The sequence below is a fragment of the Leptodactylus fuscus genome, chromosome 7, assembly GCF_031893055.1.
Source record: "Leptodactylus fuscus isolate aLepFus1 chromosome 7, aLepFus1.hap2, whole genome shotgun sequence".
Lineage (NCBI taxonomy): Eukaryota > Metazoa > Chordata > Amphibia > Anura > Leptodactylidae > Leptodactylus > Leptodactylus fuscus.
Genome location: NC_134271.1, coordinates 71,124,667 through 71,145,066, shown reverse-complemented (window position 1 = coordinate 71,145,066; position 20,400 = coordinate 71,124,667). Strand labels below are relative to the sequence as shown.

Below are 20,400 nucleotides of genomic sequence, written 5' to 3'. Positions count from 1 at the left end.
GGAAGAGGTTAATACAAAGCTGCACAACTCTCCTGCCTCTCAAGGAATGCCCCCGCCCATCCCCCAATAATATCTGCACCCTAATCCCACAGAGTACATGCACAGGCAACGAGAGGTTCATCCGCAGCTGCACTGCCCCCCCCTGTTCCTCAGGTATTTGGGGGCGCTGCATCATCCTGTATGCACCCCGATAATGTCTGAAGGATGTTAGCCCCATATAGTCTTCACATGTCTATATACATCATATGATGCCATGGGGTGGAAGCTCAGGTACACGCCAGTCTCCGGTGTGGACCCTGGAGGTGGGCAGGAGGCACAGACAGACACACAGACAGGGGAGAGCTCTCTATGTAGGATGGAGAGTTGGGATGACACATGCGCACTGGCTCCTCATTCAGCCTCATCCTAAATAAGCCTCATTGTTGGCAACTCTTCATTTGAGCTGTGAGCCCACCCTGCTGAGCTCGTGTACCCAGCTCCTGCCCACCTTCCCATCATCTCCCTTCCTCTCTGGCAGCATGGAGCCCCTGCATCAATCCCCAGGGTACAGCTGAGACCCCTGACAACAGCTACTTTTGGGGGTGGAAAGGAAAAGGGAAGGAAGGGGATCCTGATGGATTGGGGAGCTGCTGGGCAGCCTTGTGTATTGCTGCTGCCAGGGCGAGAAGCCCAGCACAGACCCCCAGCCTGCCCAAGGGACCAAGTTTCCAGGGGCAGTGAGGCTCACTTCAGGGTTGTGGCATGCTGAAGGATCTGACACACATCCTATAAAGATCCTGACCTCTATCTCCTCTGTCTGCTGTGGATTCCCCAACAGTGGCATCCTGTGTGATGGGAAGACTTCTCAATTCGGATTTGTGACCAGTCACTTCACACATCTCCAAGCTTCATCAGTATTCAGGATTAATCCTCATCTTCCTCATCAGCATCATGATCCTGGAGAAAGTCTACTTCATCTTAGAAGGTAAGACCCAAGGGGTCAATATGGAGGTCCCTATAATGCCCCCCACTAATATGTAAAGAGGTTTATTATATGAGAATGCTGTAGACTGTCATGGATAACGCTTTACAAGTTAGTGTATAGCGTATCACCTAACCCTGGCTGTATCCATCACAATGCCCACCACAACTACCCTGAATGCATGCTTGGCTGGCCATGGACAATGACACAGTATCACCATGCCTGCTCTGATGGGGTTGCACTGATCTGAGAGGTATATACCCCTGTGTATTCCATATTCCTCTATTACAGCTCCCTTGTCAACAAGCTATAATGCAATGCTGACTGTTGGTCTTAGACTGCCCTCTAGTGGAGAGGTTGTTAACTCTACATTTTGCCTGAAGAGTTTTATGGAGTAGATTTTTTTTTATAAACATCTTATAGTGAGCATTGACTTGTGACAAATAATAATGTATACTCTTAATATGCACAAATATACCCAAATGTTAGTTATCTGATTATACCTATTACCCGCTATAATCCATTATTTGGAGAAGTTTTCCATTTTGGATGATATACAGTGAATTAAGCCTGGTACCTATGGACTTTGTCTCTGATACCTCTTAGGTAATGGGTTACTGACAGCGTTTCACTAAGTTATTAGTCACATTGGTTTACCAGGAGTGTTTTAGTCATTGTGTCTTCTAACTAACTGGACTTGCTTGGAATTGATTTGCTGACCAGAACCTCCTGAATATAGGGTATATCGAATTTAATAGGTTGAGTGTTCTGCTAGGACCCTGGTCTCTCACTGGGACTGCAACATTACTGTGAACGGAATTGCAGAAGTGTGGTTATGAAATGTTATATAGATCTTGGCACTAAAGATTAGGTAGACATTTTCTAATATCACTACGGAGGTTTTAAAACAATAAAATTTTCTAGTATCCAGGGCCATCTTATGAGAAACAAGCCAGTGTCTGTTTAGCAGCTGCTGCATTTATAGGCTCCATATCGTATGTAAACAGTTCAAGAACTCTTAGGGTAATACATTGTATCCATTCTTTCCTGGGATATTCATCTTCCATCTTTCACTGGTTTAAGATGTGGGATCATGAATATGAGGTTTCTCCCCAATGTTATAGACCTCTTTAGAAACACACAGTATTCCACTCAGTTTGTCTTATACTTCAGGTACAGCAATGATAAAGACGTGAGTACATGTTTATATCATCTCATAATATAATACATCTTACTAAGTTGACCCTCATATACCAATAGGAAGTCTGCTGTTGTTTAGTCTCATGGAACTACAAATTCCAGCGTGCACCAGCAGAATTATCTGCCAGGCCATGCAGGATTTTGTTGCTTTATAACAGCCAGCATAGGGGTACACTAGACAGTGATGGTGGTACCATTTGGCACATGTCCAGTATCTTGGAGAGATTCCAACCTTTAGAATACAGTCAATGCTGGACAGTGTTAAAAGATTTCCAAAAAAAAAAAAAACCTCAACCAATAGAACAAGATTTCCTTAGCCTGAATTCATCTTCTTGGCACTTTAGATATGCCAGTTATTTGGATGATCTTTGCCGTAGCCATGTTATAACCTCACTCCCTTGTCCAATACATGTCCCTTGGTGTGGTACCCTCATCTCATATAGCTTGGACAAAAAGACAGAAATATATTCCTGAATTTAGAGTTTTCAGGCCAATGAATTGTTCATCTTCTCTTGAGCTGGAAAAATGTACATTAAAATGAGGTCTTCAAAGAGGAGCTTAGAGAGAGAGGAAGCTTTATGGTATTATGTCTCCTCAATGAAAGATTGTTACTGCTAAGAAAGAAGGAACCGTCAAACATGATTTTATCGCTTTTTATGATAAATGTAAATTTCAAATACCGGTAAATGCAGGATTCACCTTCCAAGCAGAACATCAAAATCAGAGAAATTAATCTATAAATGGCTTCTTTAATGGTTGTAGTGTAAACGGTTGGTCAGTGCCATGGTGAAGTTTATAAACATGAGCGAGTGCTGTCAGCTATACACTTACATATGGATACATATCTATAGGAGTAAGTATATCGATCACCTCAGCAGTGAAATACTTGTATAGGTCTTTTCCAAGCCAGCAGGAACATGACTGCTCTCTGCAAATCCCTAGATAGAAGAATAATTTAATAATCTCTAGAGATGGGGATCGTGATATCTGTAGAACATGTGAGAAATATCATCTGCTGCACATCTGACATGATGTTATACTATCAAAGACACAGTCATGTAATGTCATGTTTGTCTACAGGTTGTAGTATTCATATAGGCAGACACCCACACATTGAAGAATTCTTATAGCTTCAGTGATCTAGGATCTAGGACTATAGCAAAGCTACAACTCCCAGTATGCTGGGACCTGTTTTGCTATTTAGAGCTAGAAAGTCTCCGGTATAGCACCTAATGCTTGACTAGGTATATCTATGGTAAATCTATGCTTCTATATTAGGAAATTGCATTATGCGCATTTAATATACCTTTGTTACCCTTATCGGCTCCTTTAGAAGCAGAAGAAATTCAGACAGTGTAGGCTAGCAGCACAGCTATTGTGACATGGCCTCCGCATTTACTTTGTAGAGTACTAACTGCCATTAATGTCACCCATATTCTGCTAATAGTAGTCAAGGAAGAACAATGTATGAATTGCTAGCTGTTGCTCTCTTCTAGTAACCCTTCCCCTATTTCTTCCTAAGGTTTTCCCACCACAGGATGTTTTAGCTTATTACTAGGAATACCCCTTTAAGGGAACGTGTAGAAGGACATTAGGGAACTGCTCACAATGCAGAACCTCAGTATCCAAGCACAGGTGAATTTACAGTTCCTTTCCAAATGAAAAGTGCTACTGTGCAAATCTCTATACCACCGCTATCCATCTGCTTTAATGCACAAAGTCCAAAAGTGTCTTCACAGCATCTGGTCAATTCTAAATTCTAATCCCGCTCCTATAGCCCCTTCTGCTTGAACCAAGGGCTGAGCAACAGCGAAAACGTGTGATTTTTCCATTCACTTGGCTGGACGAAGTAGGATGGATTTATTCTGGCTCTTGGATTAATGAGCCAGATCATCGCAGACTTTAATGCTCAAACTATACCTAAGGCTGGAATCTCACATGCAGTTTTTGTAGCAATTTTTTGAGCTAAAACCAAAAGTGGAAGGAATGGAAAATACAACTGAAGAAGTTTTCCTTATTGTTAGATCTAGTTTTGGCTTTGGCTGAAAAATCTGCATGAAAAACTGTATTTGTGATTTCAGTCTAACGGCTGACCGCCATTTTACTCTTTATCAGAGACAATCTACATGAAACAACTTGAATATCACTTATGGTATCCTTTCCTTAAAGTTTGGGGGACATTGACTGACTATGACGTTGCATAATCTACCAACAGTATTTTATAGAGCAGGATGAACCGAGTAGATTGATACATAGTATTGTAGGAAAAGATAACTTCTAATTGAAATCTCGGCTTTTTTTATGTTTAGTAGACAAAGAGGCGGTCATATCTGTGACTGACAACATTTACTGTCTGAGGAGACCTAGAGAAATAGTTTAGTCCACCCTCTGACCACCTAAGCATAGAAATAGCCTGGAATTGAATCAATAAGTTGCAGGTTATACTCTTCCGCCTGCTATAAAAGGTGCTTCTTGCATGGCCTGCATTCTCCATGTGGTAGGTTTCTCTCTAAAGCTGGTTGCGGATTAAAATTGTCAGCAAGCTTGCTGACTGACATCTCCTTTTGCTGGACATAAATAATGACGGGATTTTCCTTCATGGGGTAAGTGTATCAGTTCCTGGTGTAAAAGCACCAGAATACAAACTTTGTGCAGACACTGAATATGCAGGGGATGGTGTAACTATGGATTAGTAATTCAATGTATTTGCAAAACAACTGAACTTTCCTGTAGATATATAATTCAGCATGTAATGGTCTCATAAATGGACACAAGTAAACACATATATTACATTTTCTATATTCCAGCACTGTAACGAGGAGTATCTCTTGTCAAGAATCATTGGAAGCAGAGTAGCTAGAGACATATTTTGGATGGAGATGATGTTCAATAATTCATATATTGCTACAGGCCAGGACAACATTACTATTCAGAGTTACTAGTTTCAGGCGAGGGGTGGAGACAATCTCTCTGTTGTCACCAGATAAGACTGTAGAAACTTGTGTAGTTCTTGTGAAGGTTATTAATGTAAATATACAACATATGTACTGGGGGCTCTTGGACCCCAATACAAAATCTGTTTAAAGATTCCTAGCCACCTTCTACCATTTATAATACTGGTGTCTTGTTGTGTGGCAGAGGCGCCCTCTCAGTCACTAGGATCCAGGCTTCTATCTTTACATGCCATCTATAGTAGACATGCTCCTGTGTAGAGTAGCCTTCCTGCTATCAGTTCTATCCACCTTAGGCCCGGTTCACATCAGTGTTCGGGTTTCCGTTCGGGAAGAACGCTTGGGGACCCCCTGAATGGAAACTTATACACATTGAAAAGCGGTTACCTCATAAAACAAGCAGACCCCATAGACTAAAATGGGGTCTGTGTTGTTTCGGCAAGAAACATGCGGAGAGAAAAGTACTGCAAGCAGCACCTTTCTCAGAGTTCTGTGCGGAAACCAAATGGAAACCACATGGACCCCGGTCCTCGTGTTTTCCCAGGTAACCACTTTTCTATGCGTATAGGTTTCCATTTGAGGAGTCGCCAAGAGGACTCCCCGAACGAAAACCCAAACGCAGATGTGAACCGGGCCTTAATGTTGCATAACGCAGTACATAAAATAAGGTTTCCGTCCTGCTCATGCCCCTTTCCTAATACCTCAGACTGTGTTTCTTCACACTAAGCTCTCACTAACTTCATACTAAGCTCTCAATAATCTTTCTCTCACAGGGTTTGCTCTCAAGGGCTCTATCTCTCCATTACTGTTCCCTCAGTCTCTATGATTCCATCTAAAAAGTATCATGGGAAGAATATGTAAATCTGTCTTCCATGATGTAATTAGGAAGTCAGCTGCTGCCTCAGTGTTGCAAACCAATAGAGTGCGCTCACTGGAATGTGCAAGCCTGTCTTCCCTGATGTAATTAGGAAGACAGAATTTCAGTGAAATAACCCAATAAAGGTTTGCTCCCTTTAGCATCATGCTCGACCTTCCAAGAGGCCTTTGTTTTGCAATGACGCTGGGATTATTACCAGGTATAGTCTCTCAACCGAGGACGGCCGTTTCGATGTACTTGCATCTCGTCAGCTCGATGTAGAGTAAAAGTATATCATACATTTCCTTTCAAAATAAGACAATTTCACTAAAGGACACTCCGATCATAGTGCGGTCTACTCTTTAGTTACCAACTCACCCAGACATTGTGGCTGTGATTCTCACACTGTCTTCTCTAGTCACTTGAGCCTAGTTCAGCACTGTGTCACCAGACCACATCTCAGGCCTATGGGGCCACCATACCACACTGTAGCTATCTCACTAGTCCATACAGAAATCAAACCTCCTTAATTTTTAACAGAACCTAACAACATTCACACTCAGGTCCGGACAGTGGTACTGTGCTAAAACCTATGTTCCCATATCAGGCTGACCATTCCCACAACTCTAGCACACTCTTTATTGCTAAAAATCTGCTTTATATGGACCTTTGTGACATTAAGTGGCACAGGGTATTGACATCACCACACATTGTGTCAGAGCTAGCACAAGTCTCTAGCCGGTCCTCTGTACCTTAATCATCACTCAGTAGACTCATTTCTTTGTTAGTTATAGGCTCCACACTCAAAGGGTACCGTATTACAGTGCAACAACACATATATATATATATATATATATATATATATATATATATATATATATATTATAACTAAATAGCACCCGAGCAGTCCCTCAGCAACTTGTAGTCTATTTAAAAGAAACAAGCAATTGTAAGAGATACACAAACAATCCATAGACTGCAAACAGAGATCACATAGTTCACCTTCTTCACATGTTGGACTACCCATTTAAGTTTCAGAGATAGGACTCAGAAGTCCCAATAATGAACAGGCTGTGTCACAGTGTATCCATGAATAAGAATACCGCCTTTGTCCAGACATCTAGACAACTTTCTGTGGCCAAATGCAAGGCCTTGAGTTCCTTGGATACTTGGGAATGGAATTAACCATTGTGTATGTAGGCTCCTTTATCTAGCATGACACAGGAAAAAACAATGCATCTTTCAGCTGGTACAGGAGATATTGTAATCCAGTCTGCTATTTCTTGAGGTTGTGCTGGTAATCAAATAAGTGACCCTGTTCAGACCGGGTCATAGCTATAGGATGTGCAGGAGTAGTTGTTGCTCTAAGGCCCTGGACTCAGATGGTTCTAAATGTCTCTCTGACACGTACAATATACTACTATTGATAGTAGCACAAATTAGGAAGGGGCTTCGTTACAGATTTTCATACCTCCCATCTTTCAAAGGACAGAAAGAGGGACAAAATGTGTGGTGCACTATACGTGCCATAGCAAATTTAGCTCCACACGCTTCTACATTGACTCCGCCCATTCTCACCAATTTTTCTTTGTGCCCCCACACAGTATAATGCTCCTACAGTCACCCTAATATTATATAACCCCACATTATAATGTTCCCCCTCCAATTGCACCACAGTATGAAGTCCCTCTCCTGGTGCCCCAGTTTAAACTGGGGCAAAAAGAGAGGGACATTAAACTGGGGGCAACTAGAGGCAGACATATCCCCCTTCAACTACTCCCATGATTTAATGTCCTCCTCCAGATTCATATCACCTTGAATCTGTCCCCCCAGTTTAATTTCCACTTCTCCATCTGTCCACAGTTTAATCTCTCCTTCTTCATTTTCCATTAGTTTAATGTCCCCCTTCATCTGCCACCAATTTAATGTCCCCACTTCATCTGCCACCAATTTAATTTTGCCCCTTCTATCTGCCCCTAGTTTAATTGCTCCCCTACATCTGCCACCAGCTTAATGTCCCCCTTCATCTGACCCTATTTTAATTACCCCCCTTCATCTAGCCCCAGCTTAGTAGCTCCCATTTATCTGCCACAAGTTTAATGTCCCACTTTATCTCTCCCCAATCTAATGTACCCCCCAAAGTTTAACATAATGAAGTCACTGATACTTATCTCTCCTCACTCCTCTGCTGCTCTGTCTCTTCTCCTGGAGTGTACAGGGAGCTGTAGTACATCATCACATCGTGTCTACAGCTCCCAGCACTGGAGCATAGGGAGGGGAACAGTGGTGAAGCAAGCGATGTCTTCGGATGGCTCCTGATTTGTCACTGTATTCAATTCATCTGTGTCCTCTCCGGACACAGAGGAGTTGAATCCGGGATATACTTCCCGCCGACCCGGACCACGGGACAGGACCTACAATCCGGGACTGTCCCGCAGAATCCAGGAAGGTTGAGAGATATGGATTTTGCATTAAGGCACAGAAGCTTCAAGTTATGTGTCTGACTGTAGGTAACCTTGTAAGAGGATCTTTTTACTGTAGATTGACTATAGTCAGCTTCTCTTCCACCTGAAATGGTTGATAACAGGAAACAATGCTGTATATTGCATTTACCTGCACATCAAATGGAGATAAGAACTGTAAAGCTGGTATTCCTTTAAGATGCACTTTTATGATTATAATATGCCAATGTGAGAAAGGCAAGTCCCTAATAAGGTGTAAGCAATTCAGTATTTTATTATATATCATACTGTGTAAGTTGCTTCTTATGTTCAAAACGTGTTACTTTCTTCATACCCCCTACCACAGTGTGGCTTCCATAGTTTCTGTTTATCTACTCTTCAGTGTGAGGCGTAGCCTGTTTAACTACATCTAAGCTCTGGTAAAGTATAGCAAAACAGCAGCTCTGGATGTGACTATAGGATCTGACATGATGTTGCCTATTATCAGTGAAGATGTATGAAAGGAACTCACCATTTAAACTGTGAAATATAAAAAAAAGTTCTTGTAAGTTGGAGCTGGTAGAAGACTACACAGTAATTAATACCGTAATTTTCCATCTGCATAAAAAGCCTGTAATAATATAATTTGTACCGTTGATTCCTGTAACTCGATCAGGGATTATAATTACTGGTTTTATATCAGGACCTTGCTTTAAATTGTATTTTTTAATTTCCATTGATTGAAAGCTTGAATCCAATTAAATGTTCAGAAGTAAAGCAGCATCATTAATTTCCATTAAACTGCCATAATTGTTTCTAAAATTATTAAACACCAAACTTATAAGCAGAAATAGGAATTCTGCCCAGAGTTCTCAGGTGACAAACTGAGAAATGAATGAAAGGTCGTGCAGTTTTTGGAATTACAGATGCTTTATTAAAGTGTACCTCCAATTATAAAACATAAATGAATTGTACAGGTGATTATAAGAAACTTTGTAACATATCTTTATAAAGAAATATGTTCATTTCACAATTTATCAGGTTGAATTGCTGTTTACATAGAAGTCTATGGAAAGGGGAGGGAAGGAGGAGCCTACTGGAAAAGACACTCTGCTACACTGTATGAGAGAGAGCTCTTTTGACATTGTTATATTTTACCACAGCACAGAATGAGACACAAAATCTATTAACCGCTTCCTCCTTCGCCTCTCCATAGACTAACGTGTGGGAGTACAGAGACAGATTCTATATAAATAATTAGTCTAAGTGAAGATAAGGAAGAGGACAGAAGACTAATAAGTGAAGGAGGAAGCATATCCATGTTTATATATAGATATACTACAAAGTTTCTTATATTCACATGTATTGTTCATTTATGAAAAGTGATTTTATAATTCGAGGTACACTTTAAGGACTTATTCACACATTTGTGAATCATAGACAGCACAATAGTCCTATAGATTTAAAACAGAGATATGCGCTACTTTCATCTGTTTTTGCAGCGCAGACAGGCCAATGAAGTCTATGGATTCCTGAAAATCATGGCATCTGTGTGCCATCCATTATTTAATACACAAAGTTTTGATGATTGTTAACCAAAAATAATATTAATTTATATTAAGTTATTTTCTAAAAGTTCCAAATTCCATGAAATATAAATAGACACTGTTGTTTCAACTAAGGCTAGGTTTACATCTGTGCCAGTCTCGTTGTCGTTTGGGTCCACCAGGGGACCTGAACAATAGAGAGCTGGACCACTACACACGGACACCAGCGGACCCCATTGACTATAATTAGGTCCACTGGGTGTCAGTCAGGTGTGTTTGTTTCGAAACTAAAACCAGCGGCGAAAAAAGTCCTCCTTGCAGGACTTTTCTCTCCTCTGATTTTTGGGGGTTTCTCCAGCAGAGTCTCCAACGGACACTCCAAATGTGAACTTAAGATAAGATAAGATAATCCTTTAATAGTCCCACAGTGAGGAAATTTCATTATGTTACAGCAGCATAGTAATACAGATAGAGGATAATACACAGTAATATATTACAGACGTAGGCACACATATGCTGAGAAGAGAAGATATACTAGGAGTCCATAGCAGCTAAGGAACAGAAGAAGAAAGAAGGAAGACTTCATATGGTAAAAGGAAAATGTTCGTTGTTGTACCGTGTTAGCCACTGGGTTGGAAATATAAAAAAACACGAAAACTTGGTGATCTTCAGTAGTTGATACCTTTTTAATGGCTAACTCATAATGATGACAAATGGCTAACGTTTCGGAAGCGCAAAGGCTCCTTTGTCAAAGCAAATTTAAAAACATTTTTGAAGGATGCATATATATATATATATATATATATATATATATATATATACAGAGCAGGCACAAAGGGTGTTAGATTTCAGGAGGAGGGGGGGGGGGTTGTTAGTAGTTGGTGAGACAATTGCTTACATTGTCTCACCAACTGCTAACAAACCCCCCCCCCCTCTCCTCCTGAAATCTAACACCCTTTGTGTTATATACATCCTTCAAAAATGTTTTTAAATTTGCTTTGACAAAGGAGCCTTTGCGCTTCGAAACGTTAGCCATTTGTCATCATTATGAGTTAGCCATTAAAAGGGTATCAACTACTGAAGATCACCAAGGAAGACTTCATAGTCATAATCATTAGTTCTCTGTGTGGAGTGATCTTCGCTTGGACTGATGTAGATTATACAGCCTGGTCGCAGTTGGAAGGAAGGACTTGCGATAGCGAGCGCTCCTTCTCACACTTGGGGTGAAGCAGACGGTCACTTACAGTGCTGCTAAGTGCCATCAAGGTCTCATACATGGGGTGGGATTTGTTCTCCTGCATGGAGCTCAGCCTACCATTGTATAAATGAATAGCATAGGCAGTTCTAAGAAACTTTGTAATATATCTTGTCAGAGAGAAAAACACTCTTTCTGGTCTAACCAGGCTGTTCATCTGTTCCCCCTCCCTCTGCTCAAAAGCTATGTTCCCCTGGATATGGACTGATATAACTACGGTAATTTGACTCAGGTTACACATACGGTATGTATAGAAGCCTGGAGAAAGGAAAGAGGAGTGGGAATAAGCAAAGAGAGATAGAACTAGAAATAGAGTCTGATGCTGGATATAAATGGAAACTTTCCATTTCAGCCAAATTCGAATCTTTCGAATACATGTCCATACAATGAGAGGCTAATGATGAATACTAGCCCTAGGCAGGGAATCTAGGTTGATCAACTGGATGTCATGAAATGAATAGATCAAACTTTGTCATTATAAGCCCATGATACACCTATATTGGGGAAACCCCATTACTAATTCCTTATATCATTTTCATGATTTGGCCAACTCTGTAAACCCGAGCTATAGCTAAAAGTCCTCTGAGGTGAATCCTGTGCTCTGTGGGTGCGCAGGTCCAGTCAGGCATATGGACATGCTTAAATAAATACAGAATCATCGCTGCAGCCCATCTAATGTCGCTTCCCTGTGCAGCCAATGTATTTCATAATGCACTCCATCATCCATTGCTTATTTAGTGAATGACTTGGTGACATTTCCTCTGCACATCACGGCCTCTTCAATGGTCTTTCCAAATTTGTTTTTCCATGAAAAATAGACTGGCATTTAACCTGCTCCTGTGTTTAATAAAATAAATGAAGACTAATTCTAATCACTGAGGGCAGAAATCAATGAGACCCTGCCTGAGACAAAGCTCAGCGTGGCGAATTAACCCTCCCCTCTCCTGCAGGAGATTGACACACAAAAATCTGCAGTATTTAATAGGAACCAGCTCTTCCATTTAGGTCAGTGGCTTCCCATTAGTGGCCCTCTTGCTGTTGTAAACCTACAACTCCCTGCATAATGAGAGTTATGGTTTCACAACATCTGGAGAGTCATAGGCTGAAGACCACAGCTGTAGATCTCAGCTAAGCCAACAAACTTAATAGATATATGACTGGTGGTGAACGGTCTGCCTGTAAACAGGGACCGACGGGGAAATATTGCCAGTACTGGGGGGTTGGAAAGATGGTGCTCAGCAGAGCCACTCTTAGGGCCCGTTCACACGGAGTAAACTTATTTTAACGAGTATTTTGGCAAAATGCACGTGTAAAAATAAGGCTTCCATTGACTTCAATCACATTTTTTTTACACGTGTAAAAATACACGTCAAAATACGCGTGTAAAATGTCATTGAAGTCAATGGGAGTCTTACTTTTACACATGTATTTTTTACACGTGTATTTTGCCAAAATACACACGCGTTTACTCTGTGTGAACAGGCCCATATTGTGGCTCTTCTGTGTCTGGGCTTTACAAAGCCGCTGCCCAGATCTCACCCTACATCACCTTGCCTGGAGTCTTCCACCTGTGGAGAAAATGCACAAGCAACACGCCTCAAGCTATCTCCCTCTATAGGCGAAGGCCCAGGTGGCGTCTCGCAGCAAAAAAGTGCTGCACAGAAAGTTCGTAGAGGTTTACTCTGTAAACTTTCTGCTTCAATTATATCTATAGGGAAAACTGCCTGCGTTTTCGTGGATATGATTAACATGCTTCAATTTCCAAAACTGCGACGGTCTTGGAAATCGTTGTGTGTCTGCACCATATGTTTTTCCACAAAGTGGGATTTGGATTTGCTAGAATGCCATCCACTTTGCTGTGACTGTAAAACACTGCGTTTTCTTTTTCCGCAGTGTTTCCACCATGTTCGGGTCTGGACTTAAAGTATGGGGACACGGGTCTTTAAATACTGAGCCATTTGCCTCCTTGAGTAGACTGTCATGAGGATCTCATACCATGGGAGAGTAAAAGAAAGAACTTCTCCCACAGTGCGACTTATGGGTGAACCTTTGTTCTGCCTCTAAAAATTCATCATGTAGTACAGCTTCCAGAAAGTTCCAGAACCAAAGCTATAACCCGCACCAACTATAGTAATACTGTTATCTTTCTCCACACAGTGGTGCAGTCTGGACAGGGGCTTAACTGTTCCCTGTACAATGATCCACTGTTCAGGATGTGCGTCTGCACCACCTTACGTGAACTATTTCTTCACCTTTGTCACAATAAAAATCTGTGAAAACTTCGAACAGAATACAGTCAAACCCTGTTTAGCCCAATCCTGCAGTTCTGTGTACACCTATTTGTCCAAAGTTTATTGCAGCAGCACAGAGTATTTTATCAGAGATATATGTTGGTGGGAGTTCATAGGCTAAAACAGAAAGTTGAAGGAGTCTCAGCAGTGCCAGACAATCTAAGGCCGGGGCCCATGGGCTGGAAACGCCCGTGGTGGAAATGCTGCAGGAAAAATCAGTGTTTTATAGTACAGGCAAAGTGGATGGGATTCAAGTGAATTCCACGCCCACTTTGCTGTAAAAACCGTGATGCGGACACGCCGCTATTTCCAAAACTGGCAGAGTTTTGGAAATCGCAGCATTTCAATCATATCTTCGGAAATGCCGTCAGTTTCACCATAGATATAATTGTAACAGAAAGTCCGTGAAGGAAAACTCTGTGAACTTTCTTTTTAAAGCACTGTGGGAAGAACCGCTATGTGTTCCAGCCGTGGTTTTTCCCACAGCGCTTTATTCCCGCGGGACGTCCCGTAGGGCCTTAGCCTAAAGTGCCTGTTTTATGAGAAACTATCCATTTGAATGTCGTACTAGTGCATATGGACATCATCCTTCTATGAGCCAGAATAGCCTTTCATCTAAATAAATACTATTCATAGACTGTATCCCATTCTTATGATTTGTAGGAGGTGTGCTGTTCGTGGTTGATCTGCTTTTCCTGTCTGCGAAAAGCTGATCAACTTTTTTTTCTTTTTTTTTTTTTAGTCCTATTTCCTATACTTGGCAGTAGCTATATACTTTCTTTGGTGTCATGCATACATTATCCAGCACCATGATTGAAGAAAAAGACATGCTACCTACAATCCATATGAAATACTAAAAAAAAATGAAAAAACACATACATATGTGATATGCAGATGTGTGAATAAGGACTAATACTACACTACTACAGTATTTGCTGCAGGGAAAATGCCTGATTATTTATAAGATCCCACCCAGCTGCCACTATTAGAAATGCAGGAAAAATACAAAAAAACAACTAAAGGCAAACAAATTTTAGATGATAATCCAAAAAAATATATCGAGAACATGGACAATGGAATCATATGTAAAAGAATGATTTATTTGAAAATATTAAAAAACATTCATACAACACAATACAAAAGACATAAACATATACATTTAAGGGGACCAATGCTACCTGTCAAAGAACATACGTGGTAGTTGAAAAAATGTGTAAATATATAACAAAAATGTAGTCCAGCAAAAAAGTATGGTGATAAATGATAGCCTTTAGCAGAGAAATCAACATAAGTGAGTGTTTATATGTAGTGAAGTCATAGTGACAGCTTTCATATGGGAGTGGATATAGTTAGCTCTGCATAAGGACAAGTGTAAAAAATACTGTAGATGCTGGAAAACAGTGCAGTAAATGAAGTCAGATCATGAGGGATAGTACATACCACGATAAGAATGCGACCCGACGCGCGTTTCGCCGTAGACTTCGTCGGAACGCGCGAAACGCGTGTCGGGGCGCGTTCTTATCGTGGTATGTACTATCCCTCATGATCTGACTTCATTTACTGCACTGTTTTCCAGCATCTACAGTATTTTTTTACACTTGTCCTTATGCAGAGCTAACTATATCCACTCCCATATGAAAGCTGTCACTATGACTTCACTACATATAAACACTCACTTATGTTGATTTCTCTGCTAAAGGCTATCATTTATCACCATACTTTATTGCTGGATTACATTTTTGTTATATATTTACACATTTTTTCAACTACCACGTATGTTCTTTGAAAGGTAGCATTGGTCCCCTTATATGTATATGTTTATGTCTTTTGTATTGTGTTGTATCAATGTTTTTTAATATTTTCAAATAAATCATTCTTTTACATATTGGAAATGCAGGTAAAAGTGCAGTTGCACGCACCTTGCTTGTCTGCTTGAGGCTGGGTTCACACAAGGTTTTTTGGACCGGATTTTGAAGCGAGAAGCCGCCTCAGAATCTGGTCCAAAAAAACCTCTCCCAGCCACCACTGGATGCCGATGCAGTGTACACTGAGTTTTCCGGCATCCAGTCACAGCATACTGCTCCGGTTTAAGCCCAAATGAATCGGCCTAGTCGGGAGAGAGTGGTCACGCTGTGGAATCAGCATCAAGAAAGGGCATGTCGCTTCTTTTTCTGCAAGCGGGAACAAACCGCTCACAGAAAAAGGAAATCATTGAATTCAATGGGAGGCAGTTTTTTGAGCTGGATTTTGACGTGGATTCCACGTCAAAGTCCGGACCAAAAAACCCTGTATGAAACCCGGCCCAAGGGCTCATATACCTATCGTTTTCTAAACTTCTATATTACAACTGTGTATCTGTGTTTAACCTCTGAATTTTGTCAGTTTTTCTCTGATCTCTCACATTTTAAAGTTTTTTCTGAAAACCAGGCAAGAATAGGACATGCTGTTTAAAAAATGGAACAGACAAATCGACCCATGTATAAAAATGGATGTGTTATTGCCCCATGTACTTAGATGACTCAATATTCTATCCATGGAAAAAACGGGCAGAACATAACATATAAATACATGTGTGCATAAGTCTATACTTTGTACCAGAATTTTATTCCACAATTTTGCTCCAATTGAGATAAACATTAAGTCCAAACCCTTTTATATAAGCTTGTTAAGCTAAAGCAGCTGTAGTCTGAAAATGGCCTAAAATTAGGTACAACATTGCACACGAGAATTCAGACTACCATAATAAATTCACACCAGTGTCTCTAAACCATGTACAGTTACCCACAAAATCCAAAGCATTTCCTGGTCAGATTAATCAAAATAAAGGCAGAATTCAGAGAAGCTGGTCATATATGGACATACACTGGCAGCGGAGGTGGTGGCATCAGCATTCTCCAACTGGTTTCCACCTTAAATCAACCTCCGGTAAAACGACACTGTAACGATTAAAATACACTACAATTAACTAACGATCCCACAGAATGCTGAATACACATTGGAATCTTACCGTGAAATTGCCTTGGCCATAATTTCTCTGGTCTTTACTTGACCAAGCCTGAAGCTTTTACACTTGATTTATCTCAGACCCTTGAGAAATTGCTAAAAGTCCATAAAACATCTAAAAATGATTGCAATCCTATAAGCAACTGGACAGAAACATTTCAAATCAATATCAATTAATTTAATGAATGGAATCCTGAAATTGTCTCCAGCTCTAAATAAACAGTTAAAAGTGGTCAATAAAACCAACATTTATTTCCATTGTAAATAGACATGGCCTCTTTATATAGAACCTGGGTGGAGTGATTGTAAACCTCAGGAATAGGGCTCACTATATATTTTCTGAGCAGTAATACATTATTTGAAACTCATTGGATTCATTTATTACAAGGCAGAGATATGTAAAGATATAAGGCAGTCCCTTTTACTTACATTTCTTCTCTAGTACAGAGAGGTTCCTGCATTAACAATTTGCAAAACAGCAGGCAGGTTCGAGCTATAGGTTTCTGGCTGTATTCACTCTGGTACTGGCCATCTAATCAAGGGATGGGAATCCTTCATCGCAGAATATTCTCACTGGGATATCACTTCCCAGCGCTCTGCTCCTTCTACCTTCACCCAGTTATCCCTATGATCTACTAGGTCTGAATCTCTTCCCTAGGCCCGTACTCTGTTCTGAACTCTCCTGGCAGAAATGGACTCCTGCCAAGGCTTCTGATCAGACTCAGACTGGTTGGTAACAGTACAATAACTGCTTCATACAGATAATCTTCATACAGGCTATGCATGAGTATAATATACTGGGTAGATTTTTTGAGAAACTTCCTAGTTTATCTTTATATACTGTGGAACTGGGCCAGTTGAGATGATGCGGAGAATCCAGCATCTTTCTTCTTGAATAAAAACTTCTTCTTTATTAAGTAAACATATTTAAAAAAATATATATCCACAGGGATGATTGGATGAAGATGATAATACACATAGTAGATGTGACCAAAATCTGACGCGTTTCGAACTATGCGCTCTTATTAGTAGCTACGAAGAATAACGCACAGTTCGAAACGCGTTGGCTTTTGGTAACAACTACTATGTGTATAATCATCTTCATCCAATCATCCCTGTGGATATATTTTTTTTTTAAATATGTTTGCTTAATAAAGAAGAAGTTTTTACTCAAGAAGAAAGATGCTGGATTCTCCTTTTCTTTTGCAAAGTTTTCCTACAAGGATAATTTCCTAGGTCGGAGGAATTTTTTGGAGGTCCGGGCAGTTTCCTCTTCCAAAGGGTCGTGAGTTTTTCTTTTTCTCTTGGATATTAAGAAGTGTCATTTTGGGCTTGTTTTCCCTTCCCTCTTTCCTACTCTGTTTTGTGCAGTTGAGATGATATCTAGGTAGAGAGTAAGGCCAACCAGTTTTCTTCCTCCCTGGGCCCCATCTTCTCAATCACACTGTAGGGTTCCCACTAATCCCTCATCTGCCTAGATTTTTCTGCTCTGTGGACACATATCCCTGGCTCACAGAGCTAAGAGGGCTCTAGTTCTAAGCTAGAGCCAGGCAGAAGAATATTGACAGGGCCGCAGGACAGAAACAAGCAGATGCAAGGGCTAGGCAGCAGGATACTACATGAAAATAAATTTATGTTGGTGACATTTTAAGATTTTGTTAATGAGTGTCAGGTAATATTTGCCTATAGCTGTATTGTGAGCATCCAGAAGGAATGTTACTAGTGGGCCCTAGGTAACCTAGTTCAACATGGCTACTGATGATGCCACTGTGGGTGACATAGCACCGTTGCCTCAAGTCTCCACATGAGTGCAGGAATCACCAAACTCCACCTCCACGGGTGATGCAGGGCCTGGCACTTAAGTCCCCACATAAGTGTTGTTTATAAAAAATATTGTGCATCCACATCCTAAAAGAATCAGCCCGATCCCATAGCTGAAACCTGAATGGAGCAGTAATACTACAATATACACATACGGCTCAACACACATAACATCATGATAGACAAAGGGAGTCTGCCAGCAGGAAAATTGGTATTAAACTAATGGAAGTACCTTGTAGGGGAGCTTCTACACTTTCCAAAGAAGTATTTCTTACTTTGCATTGCAGCTCTATTTTCATGAAAATCAGGATTTTCTTCCTTCCTTAGTTGAAAAGGGATATAAGGACATTTGTTCTCCTGCTAGGGCTTCACTCTCTGCCCTAGATAACTGCCCCTAACTCCTGACAAAATATGACAAAGTGGAAGCAAAGGGAGAAGAGCTAGGTGCCAGTTAGGGATATCTAGACCAGAGAGTGAAACCCCAGCAGGACAAGAAACGCCCCTCACACCATTTCTCCTAACTTGCATAAGATTAAAACAGTAATTTTTATGAAAATGAAACAATGCAGAATAAGAAAGGCATCCCTGGAAAGTGTAGAAGCCGCCTAGAAGGTACTGTCACTAATCCAATACCGACTTTTTTTTTTTTTTTTTTTAACTGTAACTTATTAAAATTTTTCAGAAGAAAACAATCTAACAATGGTACTAAATAGTGCACAGCATAGCCGATTTTCTGTAGCCAGATGTCCTTTACATACAGTAACTCAATAATTGTATCACATATGAAGAGCTTGGATACTCCAGCTCAGCAGACAGTATCACACATTCTGTACCAAATATTTGAGTAGCCAGGTCTCATCACTTTTAAGATGTCTGTTTGCTGTAAGTAAGATGGAATAAAGCTGAACATTGATTGTGAGTGCGCTGATAGACTGTAATGAGCCATGTGTCCACGTCATTGAGGTCTCCGGTTCCTGTGCAGTCATGAGCGACCATCAGGACCACTTGAAATCTCTTCCAATTTCTGCTGGACTGTGATTACTTCTCACCTGCCTGCTCTTGTCCCTCCTGACAGTGCTGCTGATTACCATCCTGGTGGTGGAAGGGATTGCAGTGGCGCAGCGCACACAAGGTAAGGATGGAACCACTGCACTATATGGGACCACACGCTGTTTCACAAGATTGATTTGCCATTTTATGAGTGCATTCACCTTATGCCATATAATGTGAGATCTGATTAGATTTGACTAATAATGGCTTGTTCAGTGTTGCCCAGGCAGCAGCGATTACTGAGAAAAAGCCTAGAATGAAAGGCTGGGTATTACAGAACAGAATGTGAACAACCTCTGATTACATATATGGAGGGACGGTAACATTACTAAAATTAAAATAGACCTTTTCATACCATTTGTTGGGCCAGAGAGTCCCAATCCTTCAATATTTTACTATCTTTGCTTCAAAGACACTGTAACTGATTTACTAATATTGTCTAAGGCTAAGACCCCCGTAGCGGACCGCAGGAAAAAGCACTTTTCATGGAAAGTCCACAGAGGTTTCCTCTGTGGACTTTCTGCTTCCATTATATCTAAAGGGAAGCCACCAGCATTTCCATAGGTATAATAGACATGTACAATTTCCAAAACCACAATGGTTTTGAAAATTGCAGCAATTCCTCTGCACATATTTTTCTGTAATGTGATTCTTGTAACTCCTATCCAGTTTGCAGTGACTGTAAAATGCCATGGTTTTTGCAGCAGCGCCTCCACTGCGTCATTCGTGCCACGTACAAAGGTATACAGTTCAAACAATGGGAGGGAGATTCCATAAAACTGTGGCAAATTCTGCTGTGTGAACATACCTATAGACTGTCTAGTCTAAGTTCACACATCATTCGGGCAATAGAGCTTTAGGCTAAGGCCTCACGTAGTGGGCCACAGCAAGAAAAAAAGGCCATGGGAAAAACCGTGGTGGCAATGCAACATGGTTTTTCCTGCAGTGCTTTTCACAGAAATTCTGGTTTACTCTGTGGACTTTCTGTTTCCATTATACCCATAGGGAAACATCCAGCATTTCT

At 40.7% G+C, this 20,400-nt stretch overlaps 1 protein-coding gene across 1 annotated transcript in view; it reads left to right on the top strand.

The window, feature by feature from the left end:
- The first annotated feature begins 411 nt into the window (after positions 1 to 411).
- NETO2 (neuropilin and tolloid like 2) overlaps positions 412 to 20,400 on the top strand; it is a 35,746-nt gene continuing 15,757 nt past the window's right edge. Inside the window, exons 1-2 of the mRNA XM_075282072.1 lie at positions 412 to 964; positions 19,402 to 19,458. Of these exons, the coding sequence (XP_075138173.1) occupies positions 931 to 964; positions 19,402 to 19,458 (91 nt within the window). The 5' untranslated portion in view covers positions 412 to 930. The remainder of the gene's footprint in view (positions 965 to 19,401; positions 19,459 to 20,400) is intronic.